The 17330-nt window shown below is 59.9% G+C and overlaps 2 protein-coding genes across 6 annotated transcripts in view; one reads left to right on the top strand and one right to left on the bottom strand.

Annotated features, from left to right (window-relative positions):
- The window catches only part of ZFYVE9 (zinc finger FYVE-type containing 9), a 140060-nt gene extending 139297 nt beyond the window's left edge, over window positions 1–763 (top strand). For all 3 annotated transcript variants that reach the window (XM_055140619.1, XM_055140617.1, XM_055140618.1), the window contains one exon: window positions 187–763. In XM_055140619.1, coding sequence (XP_054996594.1) covers window positions 187–348 — 162 coding nt within the window. In that variant the 3' untranslated portion in view covers window positions 349–763. The remainder of the gene's footprint in view (window positions 1–186) is intronic.
- A 1022-nt stretch (window positions 764–1785) lies between these two features.
- Window positions 1786–16694, bottom strand: CC2D1B (coiled-coil and C2 domain containing 1B). 3 transcript variants are annotated; one of them, XM_055140622.1, is made up of 26 exons: window positions 16581–16694; window positions 15912–16037; window positions 14942–15010; window positions 13653–13797; window positions 12199–12305; window positions 11788–11940; window positions 11354–11479; window positions 11083–11224; window positions 10797–10969; window positions 10630–10705; window positions 10418–10522; window positions 10209–10339; window positions 10043–10115; window positions 9802–9932; window positions 9538–9655; window positions 9287–9459; window positions 8923–9048; window positions 8365–8423; window positions 8162–8278; window positions 7824–7897; window positions 7678–7736; window positions 7456–7507; window positions 7050–7149; window positions 6854–6944; window positions 5767–5896; window positions 1786–5650 (listed from the first exon to the last, which is right to left on the bottom strand). In XM_055140622.1, the coding sequence occupies exons 3-25, from the start codon at window positions 14999–15001 to the stop codon at window positions 5768–5770; spliced, it is 2520 nt and encodes an 839-aa protein (XP_054996597.1). In that variant the 5' UTR covers window positions 15002–15010; window positions 15912–16037; window positions 16581–16694; the 3' UTR covers window positions 1786–5650; window position 5767. The 3 variants fall into 3 exon arrangements, with proteins under 3 accessions (XP_054996597.1, XP_054996596.1, XP_054996595.1); XM_055140621.1 differs by lacking the exon at window positions 15912–16037 and having other exon boundaries at window positions 5763–5896; window positions 16581–16678; XM_055140620.1 differs by lacking the exon at window positions 15912–16037 and having other exon boundaries at window positions 16581–16678.
- Between the last annotated feature and the right edge of the window lie 636 nt (window positions 16695–17330).

Below are 17330 nucleotides of genomic sequence, written 5' to 3'. Positions count from 1 at the left end.
GTCTTAGCCAAAGTCTCTCGGTCCCAAGGAGCATGGTTTGGGTGAATCAGTGCTACAGTGTTACGCGGCGGTTCAGGAGGACTTCGTGGTCACTGCCTTTTTCCTCCCCTTAGCTGCTCGGCTACCAGGGCCTGGCTGCTGCGGGGGGCTGTGCTCAGTGACTGCCCCCTTCTCTCTGCGCTGCAGGTTGGCTATCAGGCGGGGAGCAACGGGCAGCCCCTTCCCTCGCAGTACATGAACGACCTGGACAGCGCTCTGGTGCCGGTGATCCACGGAGGGGCCTGCCAGCTGAGTGAGGGCCCCGTGGTCATGGAACTCATCTTTTATATCCTGGAGAACATCGCCTAGACAGGAGGACGCCATCGGTTTCTGTTCAGACCTCTTGCAGCAGCAGTCACACTCAAACCATTTGCACTTTAGAACTGGAAGATCATTAAGCTTTTGTTAACACTATTAATGGGGGGATAGGGGTGGGAGGTGGGGAATCGGGATGGGAGAGGGGGGCTGGGGGGACAGATGTTCCATAATTCTAAGTCTTCTATGCATTGTCCACCAAAAAGATCTGGGCAGCTTCTGTTACTGCACAAAGTCACGCTATCTTCGCAGCTAACCCCCTGTTACTGTTTAGACGAGAATTCTGCTCCTCCTCCTTTTCCAGACCCACCTGCAGAGATGTTCAAATGGGTACATCCACGGGTACGCCCACAGCCACGGGAGGGGCGGGAGGCAGAGGGGAAATAAAAACCGAAGCATCAGTCTTGCACTCTTTGTACAGCATTCTCTGAGGAGAGGTCCACGCCAGGCGCCTCCCCGGCCTGCCCGCTGATTCCGGGGAGAAGCCACACAAAGGTGTTGGCTCTCGCCAGACTGGCTGAAACGAATCCCAGACGCACGGGATTCTCTTTCTGCTAGCCAGAGCGGGGGACACAGATGAATGGCAGATACTGAACTGATGGAATCCACCCGATTTTAGTAGACTTCAAGTATCTTAAGAACATTTTTTATGGGGGGGGGGCGGGGAGATTAACTTCCAGGCGAGTTGCAAGTGCAGAGTACCCAAGGTGTGCTCTTTCCCGGGCCCACGGCAGACTGTCCACACGCCAACTGCTGCCGCCCTTGCTTTACCACTGTCTTCTCTCCAGAAGCAGTGGAGCCGGTGGAGTGTTTATCTCTTTGCCCTTTGCCCCCAGAGGCTTGAATGCTTATTTCTGGGAAAGCTGTTGTGGGCTCCTGCCCTCCCCACGAGCCACACCCCACGCTGGCTGCAGAGTGCGCTTTCCCTCTCATCCAGACTGACTTTCAAGGCATGTCCCCCTCCAGGAAAGCTTCAGCCTAGGATCAGACAGGGCAAGTAGCTGGAAACACTCATTGTTATCTTTCGCATCGTTATTTTTAGTACTGGTAGGTCCCCCAATCCCTTTAAAGCTAGAAACGCATCGTTTTGAGTTTGAATGTGTCATCCTAGCTGGAATTAGGTTAGATGTTCTGGGTGGGAATCCTTGTGAGGCTGTGACCTTTGTGACAGCCACAGCACCTGGCTGATGGTGGCCCGTTCAGTTCCTCTGGTCCAAGTGTTGTCCAGTCTCCCTGCTGTCTTTTCCCCTTGGAACTAATAAACAGTATGTGTAGAGATCACAGTTCATGCAAATCTTTTCCTTATCAAAACTTCCCCCTTAGAATGATTAGCACTAGTGGATGGTTCTTGTCTGAGTTGCTTTTACCGATAGCTACAAACTGACTTTCAAATTATAGCCTCGCTACCTTTTCCAGTTACTCTTGGTAATCGTATGTTTTTCTGTATATTTAAGTTTCAAGAGAGGCTGGGGGGTTGATCCTGTTTTGTTTCATGTGGGTGATGTCAGGGATTTAATCCAGATCTCAACCGTGCAAGGCAAGTGCTCTGCTACTGAGCCACCCCCCGCCCCTGCATTGCTGAGGTTGTTCTGATTCATAATTTGGTGCTCAGATGTCCTACGCTTTGCCAGAAGAAGCCCCTTAAGAGACGTCCTGTGTCCTTTGCCATGCTACCACTTTTGGAATTTTTTTTTTTTTAAAACATAGCAGGTGATCTCTCACCCTTGGAATCAGCAGTTCCTCTGAGGGGCGTAGATTTCTTTTACTGGGACTAGTGCTGAACACCAGGCCGTCATCTCCCCATGTTGTTTGTCATGTCCTGACTGCACTGCTTTGGAGGGCTGGAAGAGCGCTCCACGGAGTCACTCTCTCGCCCGGCAATGGGAAAGGACCCGGGTCCAGTACGGCACCATAAAAACAAATTATTTTGGTCACAGACCACAGGGATCTCATAGTCCTCAAGTTCAACCTGTTCACTGTTCTGGAGCAGCTCATTCCCGCCAGTGGCGTTTTCTGGAAGCACGTTCAGGAAGGAGAGGCTCTTCTTCAGGAGAGCAGCAGTTCCCAGAACCCCGTGGACGCACATGCCGTCCTGGAGGACAGTGATCGAGCGTCTGTGCCCGGCACTCGGGCTCAGCGCCCTGGGGACTCAGCAGGCCATGGGGCTACATCGAGGCAGCAGCAGTTTTCCAGACAGGCCACGGGCCTGGCTAGGACTGGCCCCTCTGCAGTGGGAGCCCCGTACTCGACCGCTCCTGTCACTGGCTTTGGAGATGGCTGCAGAGAACCAGGGACGTGACCTCCCCCTTCGTGGCCAGAGCTTCAGAGGGGAAAAATGTGCCCACAGAACAGCAGCTTGAAAGCCTGTCCCGGGATCACCCCTCATCTGACAGGCGCAGGAAACGCTCGCTAACAGGGCCAGGTGTTTGGGTGGCCGGCGCACGCTAGGTACATCACGAGTGTGAATGGGGCCTGCGCCCAAGCTGCTTCTCTTGTCCGTTGCCTCTAGATCTGTACATCAGGCATTTGGATCCTCTTACTCAAGCCCAACTCCTTTCAGTCAGGTCTGCTCTTAGCTGCTCAAGACACCCTTTCCTGTTTAGCAGTATCATCTTGTAAACCGGGCATTTGACAGACTTTTCTAGAACGTAGAGCTATAGAGCTGCGTATAAAGAGGTAGCTGCTCTTTACCTGACTTCCTATCTTAAAACCAAATTCTTATCAAATGCATTTGCTTCAGATAATCTGCTGAACATTTTCAGTAAGTGTGTGACAGTGTTTTCTGACTTAATGATCATCAAACTGTGGAGTTTCCTGTCAAGACACACGGGTGACCAAGAGGCCCAGGAGAGCTTTAGGAGGCTTAGGCCCAGCAAGGGGAGAATCTGATGGGGCTGGGTCACATGCAAGCTCCCCAGCTGCACTGTTCCCTCCCGTTTCATCCTTTCCTTAAGAAGGAAGGTAGCCTAGGAGCTGCCTATGTTTGGGAAATGAGCTTTCAAAATCTGGAAGCAACAGTGTTCCAGAGTGGTGCGGTAAGAAAACTTAGGGTTGCAAAAGGTTTTCCTCTAGCTGTATGACTCCTGGGTCTTAGATAAGTTTCCCCTTTCAGTAATTTACAGCTGCGGGGAGGTGGGAAGCAGGTCTTGGACCACACCCGGCAGTGCTCAGCGCTTACGCTCCTAACCAGGCTCGGGACCAGATGGGGTTCCAGAGATCGGATCTGGGTCGGCCATAAGCAAAGCAAGTGCCCTACCTGTTGTACTCTTGCTCCATCCTGACAACTTACATTTTTGAATGATTCGCTGGGTGACAATTTCATTTGGGCATATCTCAGAACCAGATGTGGCCCGAGCAGGCTCCTCCCACCCTGGCCCCTCCACGCCCTTGGCAGTCTCCAGCTCCAGTGGGTGATGTAGTCTGGCGCCCTGCAACCTACAGGGGGATGGGAGAGTGATGGAGCGGGAGTGATGTGAAGGGAGTTCTTTGGAGCCACCGAAAAACTACCCAGCTGCAAAAAGGTATTTCCTGAAGGGGCCCAAACGTAGGCATGCCTAGATGGTTAGAGCTTTCTAGGTGAGGGCCTGAGAGCTCAGTGGGCTGCGTGCATGCTTGCTTTGCTTATGGGAGGCCAGGGTTTCACTGCTGGGAGCAATCCCTGAACACAGAGCTGGGAGGACCCCTCGCCCCCACCAAAAAAATAAAGTCTTTAATTTTCAAAGACAAGCAGAGGCCCCAAGGCCTCTTGTTGACCACTGGTTTGGGCATAGGGCGTGTGGGGGACTAGCTTGAAACAGGACCCTCCTGGCTGCCGCCCTCTTTGCTCTAGGCCAGCGTCCCCCGATCCGTGTACAGCTGCAGCCTGCTAGGCACCTGTCCTGCTGGGTACCGTGGCCTGGCATTAGGACCACGGCAATGGCCCAGTGGTTTTCACTTTCTGCACCTGTGGACCGTCACCTGGCGTCAGACCGGTGGTTGAAGAACGCTGCTCTGGGTCCCGTCAGGAAGGCTCACGGGCCTCCCTTTCATTCTGAATTCCTGCTTGTTCAACACAGACGCGACTGCAATTAAGTGTTAAATCTCAAATCTGTGGAAACTATGGCAGGTCACTGAGATCAGTAAGACCGAAAGCTCTCAGAAAAAGTCATTTGTCATCCCTGCTGTTACCCAATAAAAGCTCTGCTCTTAAGGGCAAGGAAGCATGGTCCAGCCCTAACCCCCAAAAAGACACAGAAGCTCGGCCCTGAGCTTGCTTATGCAATACTGTAGTGACCAGTAAGCTGAATGTATTTCCTTCACTTACAGCCTTTCAAGAGCGATCTTAAGGAATGCTTTGTGAACCTTCATTTAATGCCTCAAAAAGAGGGGCGGGGAAGGTGGGTTGTTAAAGTTTATTTCTAAGAAATGTAGAATTCTGCAGTTTTGAATATTAAATCTATTGCAACTACAAATCCCTCCATGTCTGCCTCCATTCTGGAAAATAAACCCTAAGGCATTCTTGGAAAGCGCTGTGGGGCTTCCCGTGGGGGCCTGCTGGGGTGTGAGGTCTCCCTGCTTCTCCCAAGAGCAGCCCCCTGCCCCCCATATCGGTGGTGCTCTGTGCCCAGGCCAGGGCTGTGACGGGCACTGTGTGTGCTGAAACCCGGCAGGGACTCAAACCCAGGTTCCTCAATAAAGAAAGGTGGCTGTGTAGACTGGTAGACAGCTGTATTTCCCCCTCTAGCAAGCAGTCCTTTGAGTCTTAGGCACAGGGACCAAATCCAAGAGCCGCGAGGGTCACGTCTGTCTTCAGAGAGCGCTGTGGGAAGCAGAGGGGCTGGTGCAGCAGCTGTCAGGAACCAAGGCACAGGCACAGCCAGAGCCGGGGAACAGCAGCGAGGACTGGCCGCCAGGGGCCAGCTGGAGCCGAGGAGCCCTGCCCCACCCTAGCGGAGGCGTCTCCAGACCCCATGCTGGCGCTTGCACCCCTTACAGCTCCAAAGGCACGTCCAAAACAACGCAGCGGGGACGGGAGGTGCTGCCACCATCGCTGCACTGGGGCTAGGAGCCCCGCATGGCACAGAGCAGTGACGGTGTCCTTGCCATCACCGGGCGGGTTGGGAATGGGGACACCTAGGATCCAGCCAGCTGTGCGGCAGGTCCTGGGAGAGCTGGCCCCGGCGAGGCTGGGCCAGGGGCGGGGAGCCAAGCCATTGCGTCCCGATCTCTGGCACTTGGACTGCAGCATCGCCTTGGCAGCCAGCAAGACCGGGAGAGCACAGAGCTGCCCATGCGACACTGCAGGGCTGGGCACCGCCTGTGGGACAAGGCATAGGTCAGCCACAGTGCAGAGCACGTCCGAGAGACCGCAGAAGGGAGGGCCCCCAACACCCAGGTCTAGCGAGGGGTGAGGCCTGGTTCAGAACTACCCACGTCACAGGCCTCGGGGCTCCAGGACCAGCCAGTTCTCGGTGACCGTCTGCACATCCTGGCCGCTGAGGGGCTCCCGCAGCCTCACCTTCACCTCCAGCTTGCCCCCTGTGGGCTTCCTTCCTTCTAGGACCTGTGAGGGAGCAGAGGGAAACGCCCACTGTTGCAGGAAGTGAGGTACCGAATGTGGTGCCAAGTCCCCACTGCACACACGGCCACTTGCTCTTCTGCTGGCAGTGGCGGCACCCAGAAAGGCTTGGAGAGGAGGGCAGGAGAAACTCAGTTCACTTTCCTCCGGGTCACCATGCCAATGGCCCGAGAAATGCTCTGGCACCAGCCACGGCCCAGGAAGGCTGCAGTGCAGCCCTGCACAGGGAAGGGTCTGGGGACGGCCACATGCAGGCCAGACCAGAGCCCAGGCCAGCGGGTGCTCCCTTGGCAGGCCCCACGCCCTACTGTGAACAACACCCGCAGACTCGCCGGGTCCCGGGGTCCTGCCTGGGTCTCAGTTTCAGAGTGGTTGGAGGCCAACAGAGCCCCGCGTGTGGCACTGGGACACACGGCGCTGTTTCCTGCTGGGTTCTGGTCCTCACACACCTCGTCACCTGCACGGCCAAAGCTGCTTTCACAGCCGAACAGCAGCCTCGCACCCTGACCCAGTCCCAGTGTCACAGAATCCGACAACCATGACCATTGTCCTCATTCACCACCCCAGGGACTTGAGTGGCCCAGAAAGTTGCAGAAACTCTTGCAAAATAGGAATTTCACAAAGTTAGGGAAATTGTCACACCCGGCAATGCACAGAGGTCACTCCTGGCTCTGCACTCAGGAATTACCCCTGAGTTACGGAAATTCCTTTTTGTGTCACACAGGCAATGCACAGGGGTCACTCCTGGCTCTGCACTCAGGAATTACCCCTGGCGGTGCTCAGGGGACCATAGGGATGTGGGAATCGAACCTTGCGTGCAAGGCAAACGCCCTACCCTCTGTGCTATCACTCCAGCCCCCAAGTTAGGGATATTTTTAGTGAATGGGAAATCCCCACTGGAGTCACTGCTGTTCAGCACTCGTGGCTGTTGCTTCCACCCACCTCCACGATCTCTCGGATCTCGCACTCATTCTCCAGGCGCTCGAGCTTCAGGTGGGCTGTGCCAACCAGCTTGTCGCTTCTGAAGAAGGATCTGGGGAGCCAAGAGGCAGCAGGGGTTGGAGCGGATAGGGAAGGCAGGACCCACGGGGGCGGACTGCACCAGCCCACGGGGGCACATGACTGATGAGGCCCTCACCCTTTGTGGAAGATTTCAAACTTGATTCCTTTGCTTTGAATCACTCTCCTGAAGCCCCGGTGGTTTCGGTTGATGTTTAGTTTGAAGAGCTGATCAAATTCTACAAAAAGTGGGGAAGGCAAGAAGAGGGTTGGCTCCCTGGCAATTGCCAGGCCAAGCCAGGCCAAGCCAGGCCTCCCCTGCAACTCAAGTGCTGCCACCAGAGGGCAGCAGAGCGCCTTGGTCCAGGCCTCTGAGAGCCACTTTGGGATCAAGCAGAAGTAGCACCTGGAACTTCAGCTTTTTGTTGTTTGGGGGTTACACGTGGGTGCTCAGGAGGGCATGCGGTGCCACAGAGAGAACCTGGCCCGCCTTTACGTGAAGCACATGCTGGGCCTGCAGAGTGCTGCCTGTGTGGGAACTTTACCTGGAGAGTTTGTGTTCTTCACCACAGCTGTTTTGCTTCTTTGAGCCTGATCCTAAAAATCAGTAAGATGGCAGGAGTCAGGGTGGTTTGAGAAAATGGGCTTATAGGGCCAAGGACTCTGGGAAAAGTCAGTAGTGAGAGGAGGGAACCCTACAGGGAATGTGCCCAAGGCTCTTGGACTGCGCAGAGCCTGGGCAGGGAAGAGGGGCTAGAGAACCTCACCGAGTTAGGGTAGTGGAACTCAAACCGCACAAAGGCATCCAGGTCATCAGGGGTCACCCCTGGGATGGAGAAAGGGAGCTGGAGTCAGAGCCAGTGGCCAGCTTCCTGGCAGGGAGCTCCCGGAGCGGGGGCAGATACGAAGTTACCTGGGGGCGCTGGGAGGTTCATTCCCCGGACGATGATCAGGTGCATTTCTGTGCTGTTGAGTTCTGAGAAGATCCTACGGCCGGGAGGAAGCACGGACAGAGTTAGCTGCAGGATGGTGGGGGAAGGGCCGTCTCCCAATGCCCGCCCCACTGGGCAGCCTCCAGGAGAGCAAAGCTTGTCTGAGCTAGGAGCAGCGTGGTTGGTCTGTGACCCCTCAGCCCGCAGCCCAGGCCTCCTCCCGGCCCCACATGGCTCGGAGCTCTGCCTCGGGCCCTCGCTCCGGGCCCCGTCTCGCCCTGGGCCTGCACGGAGCCGGCATCTCCTGAGGCCTCAGCACCTCACGGTCTGGAACGTCTTCAACTGGAAGTGGTGGCTGGGAGGGTCGAGGCCCTGGGCCTGGGCCAGTCGCAGGATCTCCAGCTGTTTCTTGCGGTCCTGAGCAAGCTTCTCGAACCTGCCAGAGAGGGGAGCACGGCGAGTGGCAGGGCCGCTCGTCCACGCACCCCACGATCCAGGCCCGAGTCCAGGCCCAGCACTTACCGGGTGGTTTCGGCTACGTTGCCCTGGTGCATGAATTGCTTGGAGAACAGCAGACACTTCTGGAAACAGGGGCCCCGAGTGAGTCGGAGCCCAGAGCACAGCTCGAGGCTTGCCTGCTGAAAGCTCCCCACGTTCTGCTGTGTCCCCCACTTCCCAGTCCCCCCAACACAAGCCCTGGTTATTTTCCACCTCTTCTCTCCCTTCCCTGCTTATGGATGGCCTCTAGTTCTGCCTATCTGGACGGTGGCTAGTTCTGCCTATCTGGACGGTGGCGAGGTCCCAAATTCACTTAGCAGATTCTTAGTTTTGCTTCAAGTGCTGACAGAAACATTCCACAGAATGTCAGCAGGAGGAAGACACACCGGGATTTTTTATTTACCGGTTCACAAATGCTGAAATCCTGTCCACAGGCCTCCCTCGCTGCTTCTGCCATTGCGCCACACTACTGTGTGGCATTCCCAAGAGGAGTCTGAACCCCTCTCCGGACAGGGATAGTGGGCCGAGGGGGGGGTGCGTGACGAGGGAGCGGGAGGGGAGGGCAGGGGGCGGCGCGCTGACCTCGTGCTGCTCCAGGAGCATTTTCTGCAGCTGCGCGTACACCTCGTCGGCCTTCTGCGAGAGCCGCAGGTCCTCGTGGTGAATGACGATGAAGCCCCCCTCCTCGTCCATCAACGGCGAAGGCACCTGCGTAGCCACAAAGCCCCTCAGGGGCCCCCAAGAGTCAGACGAGTCCGCCAAGCCTGGCACGTGTAGAGAGGCAAAGCAGGCGCTAGCCTCAGGCACCGCTGCCCGCCTCCCGGTCACCGCTGGCCACAGGCCACTACCTGGGGCTAGAGGCTAGAGGGCTGCCCGCACCTTCCCACCCCCTCGCTCACCTGTCCACAGCCCGGCTGCCGGCGCAGCATCAGCAGGCGGGACTCACCTTGGAGAGGTCCACGGGGTGGCCCGCCCGGACCTGGGCCATCTGGGCCTCGAGGACTTTGGCCACGCGCAGATGGGCCTTGGCCTGCTCCAGGTCCTGGCCCCGCTTGGCCTGCAGCGCCGCCCGCTGGTACTGCAGTTTGCGCGCCTCCAGCAGCGCCAGCTGCTCCCGCACTGCGGGGGAGAGGGGGCTCACAGTGCTCCTGCTGGGCACCGCCTGCCCCGCCTGCCCCCGCCTCTCCTCCCGCTCACCAGAGGGACTCGGTGACTCCTTCGAGCTGGAGGCCCGGGGCTCGGGCAGGGGCCGGGAGGCAGGGCTCAGAGGCTGGGCCGGCTTCTTGGCCACCGGAGCCTGGGCGCTGGCCTCCTCCTGCCGGGGATGCAGAGATGTGCCTGGCCCTGGCTCGGGCCCACCTGTGCGCTGGGTACAGTCCAGGCTAACTCGAGGCCACCCCCACGGGGCCCGCAGCAGCAGGGACCTGTCACCCGCCTCAGCCCCCCGTCCCTCAGCCAAACCTCATTCTCGTCGTCGTCCTCTGCTGGGGCCGCGTCCTCCGAAGCCAGTTTCTGAGCAGCTGCTAGAGTCGCCGCCATCGCATCCTCCTGGGTGCCTGCCGCGGGCTCCAGGCCCGGGATGGGGGGGAAGCCTGCGGGAGAAAGATGGCTTCAAGGGCTGAGGTGGCCTCGGGGCGGGGCTCCCGGGCCTCTCAGCCCCCTCTGCCACCGCGGCCAGAGCCCCAGGCCCAGCCCCGCTCACCTGGGGGCACCGGCAGCTCAGCAAAGTCCACCTTGCGGCCCGCTCGGTGCGCGCGAATGGCATCCTGGTATTGCTGGGAGGGAAGGGGGCTGTGTGGGCCAGCGGCCAGGGCGGGCAGAGGGCAGCCCGGGGGCAAGGCCGGCCTGGCGGGGGAGCAGCCGCCCACCTTGGCAATGCGCTCGTGCATCCGGGCCTTGCGCTCATCCCCACCGGCCCGAGCCTGGACACCGGCCTCGCGGTACTTGTTCAGCCGCTGTTGGAGGGCGTCGAGCACGGTCTGGGGTTCTGCGGGGGCGCCTGCAGGAGGGAGCGCATCAGCCAGCGGCTCTCTCCAGCCCCGAGCCCCCCAGCCCCGGGCCCCCCGGCCCATCCTACCTGGGCTTACAGGGGTGTCTGAGGCCATCACTGGCTGCACTCGCTCCACTGCTGGGGTGGAGGGTGCCGTGTGGGCCTTGGGGGCCTGCGGGAGGGACTTCAGATCTGGGGGGCCCAGAGCAGAGATGTAGGTGGGGGTGCCGAGCCACTGCCAACCCTGAGCCCCCCATCCCTGGCTCCATCCCGGGCAGGTCCCCCAGCGGCTCACTGACCCTCTGGTGCGGGGGGCATGGCGCTCAGGTCCACGGGCTGCCCCTGCTCCAGCGCCTCCAACACGGCGCCAAACCTCTGCGGCGGAGCAAAGCCGGGCTGAGCACGGTGCCTCCCCGGGCCTCCCCCCTGCCCAGCTGCCCATGGCCGCGGCCTGGGTCTCCCCTACCTTCCCGATGCGCATGAGCTCCCGGGCACGGTCAAGGTCTCCGGCCCGCTTGGCGCTCAGGGCGGCCAGCTTGTACTCTCTCTGGCGGGCCAGCAGCAGCGCCTGAGGGGCTGGGTCCGGGGCAGACATGCCGGGGCTGCCTGCGACGCTCGTCTCTGGCGCAGAGGAACTGGCTGCAGAGAAGCAACTGGTCCAGAGAAGGCAAGAGGTGCGGGGAGAAGGGGCTGGCCTGGGGTCCCGCTGGGACTGGGGGGCCTCTCCGGGAAGGGCCGGCGTCTTCGGGTACCTGGCTCTTGGCCGGGGGTGGCTGGCAGGTCGCTGTTTTCCAGGGGCGCTGCGGTCCTCTTTCCCAAGGCCACCGGAGGGGGGATCTCTGCCTCAGGGACCTCCCTGCCTCTCCTCACAGCAGCCAGCTGGGACTCCAGAGTCTGACGGCGAGAACCAGAAACCCAGACCCCCACCTCAGCCCGGACAGTGCGGGGCGACCGGCGGCGGCGGTGCAGAGCCGCCTCTGCCCGCCGCCTGCGCCCGCCCTCCCACCCCCCGGCCCAGCCCACCTTCAGGCCCCGCTCGCAGCGCCTGGTTTTGGCCGCGTCCCCGGCCGCCTTGGCACTGGCCACGGCCTCCCGGTAGTTGTGGATCCGATCCTGCAGCAGCGCCTGTAGTCCCGGAGGCCCTGCAGCCTGCAGAGGGGTTGGTCAGGGCCCCCCGGGCCGCTCCCACCGGGGTTCCAGGAGAAGGTGAGGCTCAAGGCCTCCCGGGGCGGGGCAAAGACACCCGGGAGAGGCCAGAGGCTGTGTCCGCAGCAAACACAGGCCCAGAACATCTGTGGAGCCAGGAAGTGGTGGCGGGGGGCGGCCCGGGAGAACAGAGAAGCCTTTGAGACGCCTGTCACCAAGGCTCTTGTCCTCAGCCTCTGCTTGGGCAGCTCTGCACACGGACCGTGCGAGCCCGCGGGCGCACCCCGAACCCAGGATCCCCCAGAACCTACCTGGGCCACAGGGGCTGGCGCTGCCAGGGGAGCTGCTGACACCGGGGCCTCGGCGTCCTCCTGCGCCTCCTCGAGGTCCCCCGGGCTGGCTGGCTCCTCACCCTCCGGGGGCCCGGCCTCCTCCTCCGCACCCAGGACCTCCTGCAGCTCACTCTGGGGAGACACGGGTCCCAAGAGCCTGCACGTCGGGGGCCCCCCCTTGGCTGGGAGCTAAGTGAGCCAAGGATGGCCCTGGAAACCACGAAGATGCCCCCGCTCTGAGCGTCCCCGTGTGCCGGGCTCACAGAAGTCGAGAGACGAGTGTCACAAAGCCGAGTTAGGAAAAAAGCCTGCGAAGGGTCACTTGGTGCACACCAGCACACAGGGACACGCCCTGGCCCCCTCCCCAGGCGGCCCCGGCAGCTGACGTACCAGCAAGTCCGCATCCTCCTCCAGCCCTTCCTCATCCTCCTCCTCCTCATCCACGTCCTGCATGCAGTCGGCCGCCAACTTTTCGATGTGCGCCATGGGCAGAGGGGCTGGGCGAGGGGCACAGAGGGTCAGGGCAGTGCAGCCATGGGCCAGGGCGCCCAGAGGGTGCTGGTGCTGTGATGGCAGGTACGCCCCAGAGAACACCGCGGCCTCCGAGGCCCTGCCACCGGCACATGCCCGCTCGCCTCCGGGAGCCAGCGTGGACCTTCCGCAGAGCTAGCGGTCAGGCCCCGGCTCGTGTAACCCCACGCAGAGCTGCACTGAAAGAAAGGAGGGCTGTGGTCCTCTCAGGCCAGTGCACCCCTTCCCGCCTTGCGGAGGGGCCTGTGGAATGGAAGGTGCTATTCTCGGAGCCTGGTCAGGAGAGACGAAGACCCACAGTGCCAGGCCTCAGCCCTCTGGACTCTTCAAAGCCAGGGAGGGAGATGCACTTATTCATTTGACACAAAGACTGTGCACTTTGGGGCTGGAGCGATAGCACAGCGGGTAGGGCATTTGCCTTGCACGCAGCTGACCCAGGTTCGATTCCCAGCATCCCATATGGTCCCCCAAGCACCGACAGGAGTAATTCCTGAGTGAAAAACCCGGAGTAACCCTTCTGCATTGCCGGGTGTGACCCACCCAAAAAAAGACTGTGCACTTTGTTTTCTGGGTGTTTGGATTTTGGTTTTTCTTTTCCTTTTGTTTTTGTTTTTGTTTTTTTTTTTTGGGCTTTTTGGGTCACACCCAGCAATGCTCAGGGTTACTCCTGGCCCTGCACTCAGGAATTACTCCAGGCAGTGCTCGGGCGAGCTCAGCAACAGTCAGCCACCCACAGCCAACAACAGGGTCTGAGCATGGGGTGCTCCTTGGGCCCTGCCATGTGGGGATTCCTCAGGCTACCCCAGCAGTGCTCAGTGGGCTCCAAGGCGATGCTCTGGGCACCAGGTGGTGCCAGGGATCAAGCCAGGGTCAGCTGCCTGCTAGGGGTGCTCCTGAGCCCCGCTCTCCCTCCCGTCCCTGTGCACGAGACATGCACCTCCTCGGACTACTCTCCGTGGGGCCTAAGCGAGGGCCGGCCCAAGAGCTGAGTCTGGGAGGTAGACAACACCCATGGAACTCGGGAGGGCCGCTTTCTCTGTGATGGCGGAGGCCCTTCCAAGCAGTGCTTGAGGGGTCATGCAGTGCCGTGAGAAGGGCAGGTGATGGGGCCGGAGCGATAGCACAGCGGGTAGGGCGTTTGCCTTGTACTCGGCCGACCCGGGTTCAATCCCCGGCATCCCATATGGTCCCCCAAGCACCGCCAGGAGTAACCCCTGAGCATCGCTGGGTGTGACCCAAAAAGCAAAAAAAAAAGAAGGGCAGGTGAGCTGGAGTCCCCATGCCAGCCCCGCACCTGGGCACATCACACTCACCCCGCCCCTGGGGCTTTGGCTTCCGGTCTGGGGTCCCGGCCTCCCCGGTGAGGGCCAGCAGCTCAGCCTCCAGGTCCGCGTCGTCAACCGCCTCCTCCACGCCCAACAGCATGTCGTCCTCGTTGAGCTCAACAAAGAGCCCCAGCTGAAAGCAGAGAAGGTGTCAGGGACAACACCGGGAGACAGGGAGAGACAGTCCACAACCCTGAGGTCCTGATGGCCCGGCCAGTGGTTCTTTTAAGCTCTGTGAAGTCCAGTGTGCAAGAGAGGAAACTGAGGCCCGTAACATCACTCCTAGGGACACTTATCTTCCTGGTGGCAGTACAAAGGCCACGAGAAGGCTACAGTGCGGTCATTACTAATAACGGCAAGAGCTGGGTCCAGATTGGTTTGCAGTGGCAAAATGCACGTGAACATGAAAATCATCATCTCAACCACTTGGATGGGGGGGGTATAAGGGGGTACATTGGCTGTGCTCGGGGATCACTCCTGGTGGTGCTCGGGGATTGAACCCAGGTCAGCCAAATGCGCAAGGCTAGTGCCCTGACCATGCACCTTCTTTCTGGCGGTACTGTCCCTCAGTCCAACAGTTTATGCCACAATTCAGTGGCAGTTTCAGGCCGTTGTGCTGCCATCACCAGCCTCCAGCCACAGAACTCTGGGTCCTGCAAAACAGAAATTCTAGCCCCACGTACTATTTTTGTGTTCAGACGAAACTGAGATCGTGTGGTGGGCAGCAGCGCTAGAATTTGAAACAAAATCTTATGATTTCATAATGTCCTTTATCCCACCACTCTACCTGTCTCTTTTAAGGTAATACAAATAGGGGGCAGGAAGGGACAGTACAGCAGGTAGGGCGCTTGCCTCACTGAACACAGCCAAAATGGGTTCAATCCCTAGCACCAATCCCTGAGCACTGCCGGGTATGGGGGTTGTGGCCGCAAAACCAAAACAAACAAAAAAGATATCTCAGGGGCTGGAGTGATAGCACAGCGGGTAGGGCATTTGCCTTGCACGTGGCAGACCCGGGTTCGAATCCCAGCATCCCATATGGTCCCCTGAGCACCGCCAGGGGTAATTCCTGAGTGCAGAACCAGGACTGACCCCTGTGCATTGCCGGGTGTGACCCCCCCCAAAAAAAAAAGAAAAGATATCTCAGGCACTTGTCACCCCATGGGCAGCACTGAGAAAACTATCAGGAGACCCCGTTTGCCGAAGCTGTCCTCCAGCCCCCCACCACCGCTGCCAGACTAGCTTAGGGGTGAAGGAGGCTGTGACCACATCCATACCTGTTTGGCAGCTGCCACACCCTGGCCACCGGCTCGAGGGCCCTTCCGTGGTTTTGGCATCTTGGGAATCTGTTGGGGAATGGAAGAGATTGGAACGTGCTACCCTTTCCACTGCCCCCCAAGCTGCAGCTGCCTGTGGACATGTGGATAGTGACCTCACCACATAAGGGAAGAAAGGGGAGCTAGCCCAGATCTTGGAAGCAAGCAACATGGGAACCAGAGGAAGGGACCCTCTAGAATGGGGGTGGCACGAAGTGTGGACATATACTAAAAAGCTACTGACGGGACTAGAGAGAACAGTAGAGCAGGTAGGGTGCCACATATGGTCCCCAACTGTCAGGAGTGGCCCCCTGCACAGTGCCAGGAGTCAGCCTCTGAGCACTTACCCAAAATCCAACAACAACATGTCAAAGACAACAACTGTGGCTTTAAAGCCAGAGGCTGAGTGGGGCGAGGGTGGGGCAAGGCAGATTCAAGAAAGTTCCCCTGGACCCGGGTTCAAATCCCAGCATCCCATATGGTCCCCTGAGCACCGCCAGGAGTAATTTCTGAGTGCAGAGCCAGGAGTAACCCCTGTGCATCGCCAAGTGTGACCCAAAAACCAAAAAAAAAAAAAAAAGGAAGTCCCCCTGGGTATGGGGTGGCCACAGGCTGGGTGGAATTCATAAAGGCTCTAACGCTGTCTTGTCACGGCAGTAAAAATGCAAATTCTGTCAAGTCCAGCATCCACTTCCCCAGCCACGCTAGACTTAGATGACCAAGGGCCTCGATGTGGTCATTACAAATAGCGGACACTTTTGCCCCTGCACAAAGTTCTACGGGAGGGTTCTGCGCTAGAGAAACCCGAGCCGGCATTCTGATTCTTCACAGCCATTCATTCCTGCGCCCAGCTGTGGGTGGGAGTCCGAGCTAGGGCTCGGGGGCGTGGGATCAGGGTGGGGGTGGGGTGTCCCTTCTCAGTCCAGCAGACCTTTGGGGCGATGGCCTCAAGCAGGGACACAGGCGGGCAGGTCCTGAGCCAGAGGCCAGGGCTGAGCAGAGAAGCAGCTGCGGGAGCGAACGGGATTTCCGGCGGAGGAACCACCTGATGATGGTGCTGGGGGGAGAAAGTTTGCCTGGCACCAGGAAACTACGGTCCTGGGCTGCGGGCATCCGTGTGAGGTGAGAGGGTACCGGCGCGGCTCCCAGGAGGGCGGGAGGAGAGAGTGGCGAGCCCGTGGCCGGAGGGGAGCCTGGGCGCGGTTCCGAGGGCTGCGCGGGGTCGGTCCGGAGCGCGGCTCGGAAGCCGCCCGCGGTCTGCGACAGGGCAGGAGGGAGAATGGACGCTGGGCGCTGCTTGCAACGGTCCCCGCGCCGGCGGCGAGCCCGGGCTGGCGGGGGCGGCGCCGGGCTGCAGACAAGTGGATTCCTGCGCCGGGGGGTCGCGGAGGCGTGGGCGCACGGCAGAGGGCGCCCGGACTCGCTCACACGCCGTGACTGGGCTGAGCGCAGGGGCCGGGGACGGCTCGGGACGCCACCCGGCCGGGCAGCCCCGGGGCCAGCTCGGGAGCGTGGGCGGCGGGACGCGCGGGAGGGGGGCACCGCCTCCGATCCCCGCCGGCCCTGCAGCTCCCCACGCCGGGGCGGGGACGTGGCATACCTCGCGGCGGATCCGAGACCAACCCGGCCTTGTCCCGCCTGGCACGGCCCCGGGCTCCCGCGGCCCCCCGGCCGCCGCCGCACTGACAGGAAACAACCCCCCCCCCCGGGAGACGCCCAGCGCCGCACACGTGACCCCGCCCGCGCGCGGCGGGTCCCGCGCATGCGCGCGGCGAGAGGGCGGGGCGCGCCGACAGGTGACCCGGGCGCGGAGAGCGCAGTGCGCAGGCGCCGACGGGCAGGTAGTGCGAGATTAGAGGGGCGTGGGGCGAGGCGGGGCGGGGCGGCTCCGCGGGGCGCGTGGCCCCTCTCTCAGGGCTTAGGGAGTTCTTTGGCTACCTGAATGCACCTGTTCCCTGCAGAGGGCACTTAACAACTTCAGCCAGGCAGTGGCATGGGGCACTCTTCATGACACCTTTTAACACTTAGTACACCTAGTACAGCAGCACCCCATGCAGTGAACAGGGTGGAGCTGGAATCTTCCATCCGAAAACAGAAGTAGCCACTCCCTGACACTGGCCTGTTTTCAGGTTAGCAGATTCAGAGATCTTCCTGTGTGCTTGAACAGTTTTCAGTACCTCCTTTAGGTCTTAGATGATTGCTCAGATGGATCATCTGGCTCTTTCTCAGATGTAACTAATGTAACCAAGTTTTACGTTTCCCCCCAAAATGAAAATGTACAATTTACCACATAAACATATGTGACGTGAAATCACAAAAATTAAAAGCCAGAGGGCATATTACAGAATGA

Source organism: Sorex araneus, chromosome 5 (assembly GCF_027595985.1).
Source record: "Sorex araneus isolate mSorAra2 chromosome 5, mSorAra2.pri, whole genome shotgun sequence".
Taxonomy (NCBI): Eukaryota; Metazoa; Chordata; class Mammalia; order Eulipotyphla; family Soricidae; genus Sorex; species Sorex araneus.
This window is presented reverse-complemented; position numbering and strand designations above follow the sequence as displayed.

Excerpts from the sequence above, each read along its gene's own strand:
- CC2D1B (XM_055140622.1), bottom strand. The coding sequence starts at position 15,001 with ATGCCAAAACCACGGAAGGGCCCTCGAGCCGGTGGCCAGGGTGTGGCA. Across the intron at positions 10,706-10,796 it reads AGCTCATGCGCATCGGGAAG|AGGTTTGGCGCCGTGTTGGA; the intron begins GTAGGGGAGACC and ends GCTCCGCCGCAG. Across the intron at positions 7,898-8,161 it reads AAGACGTTCCAGACCGTGAG|GATCTTCTCAGAACTCAACA; the intron begins GTGCTGAGGCCT and ends TCCCGGCCGTAG.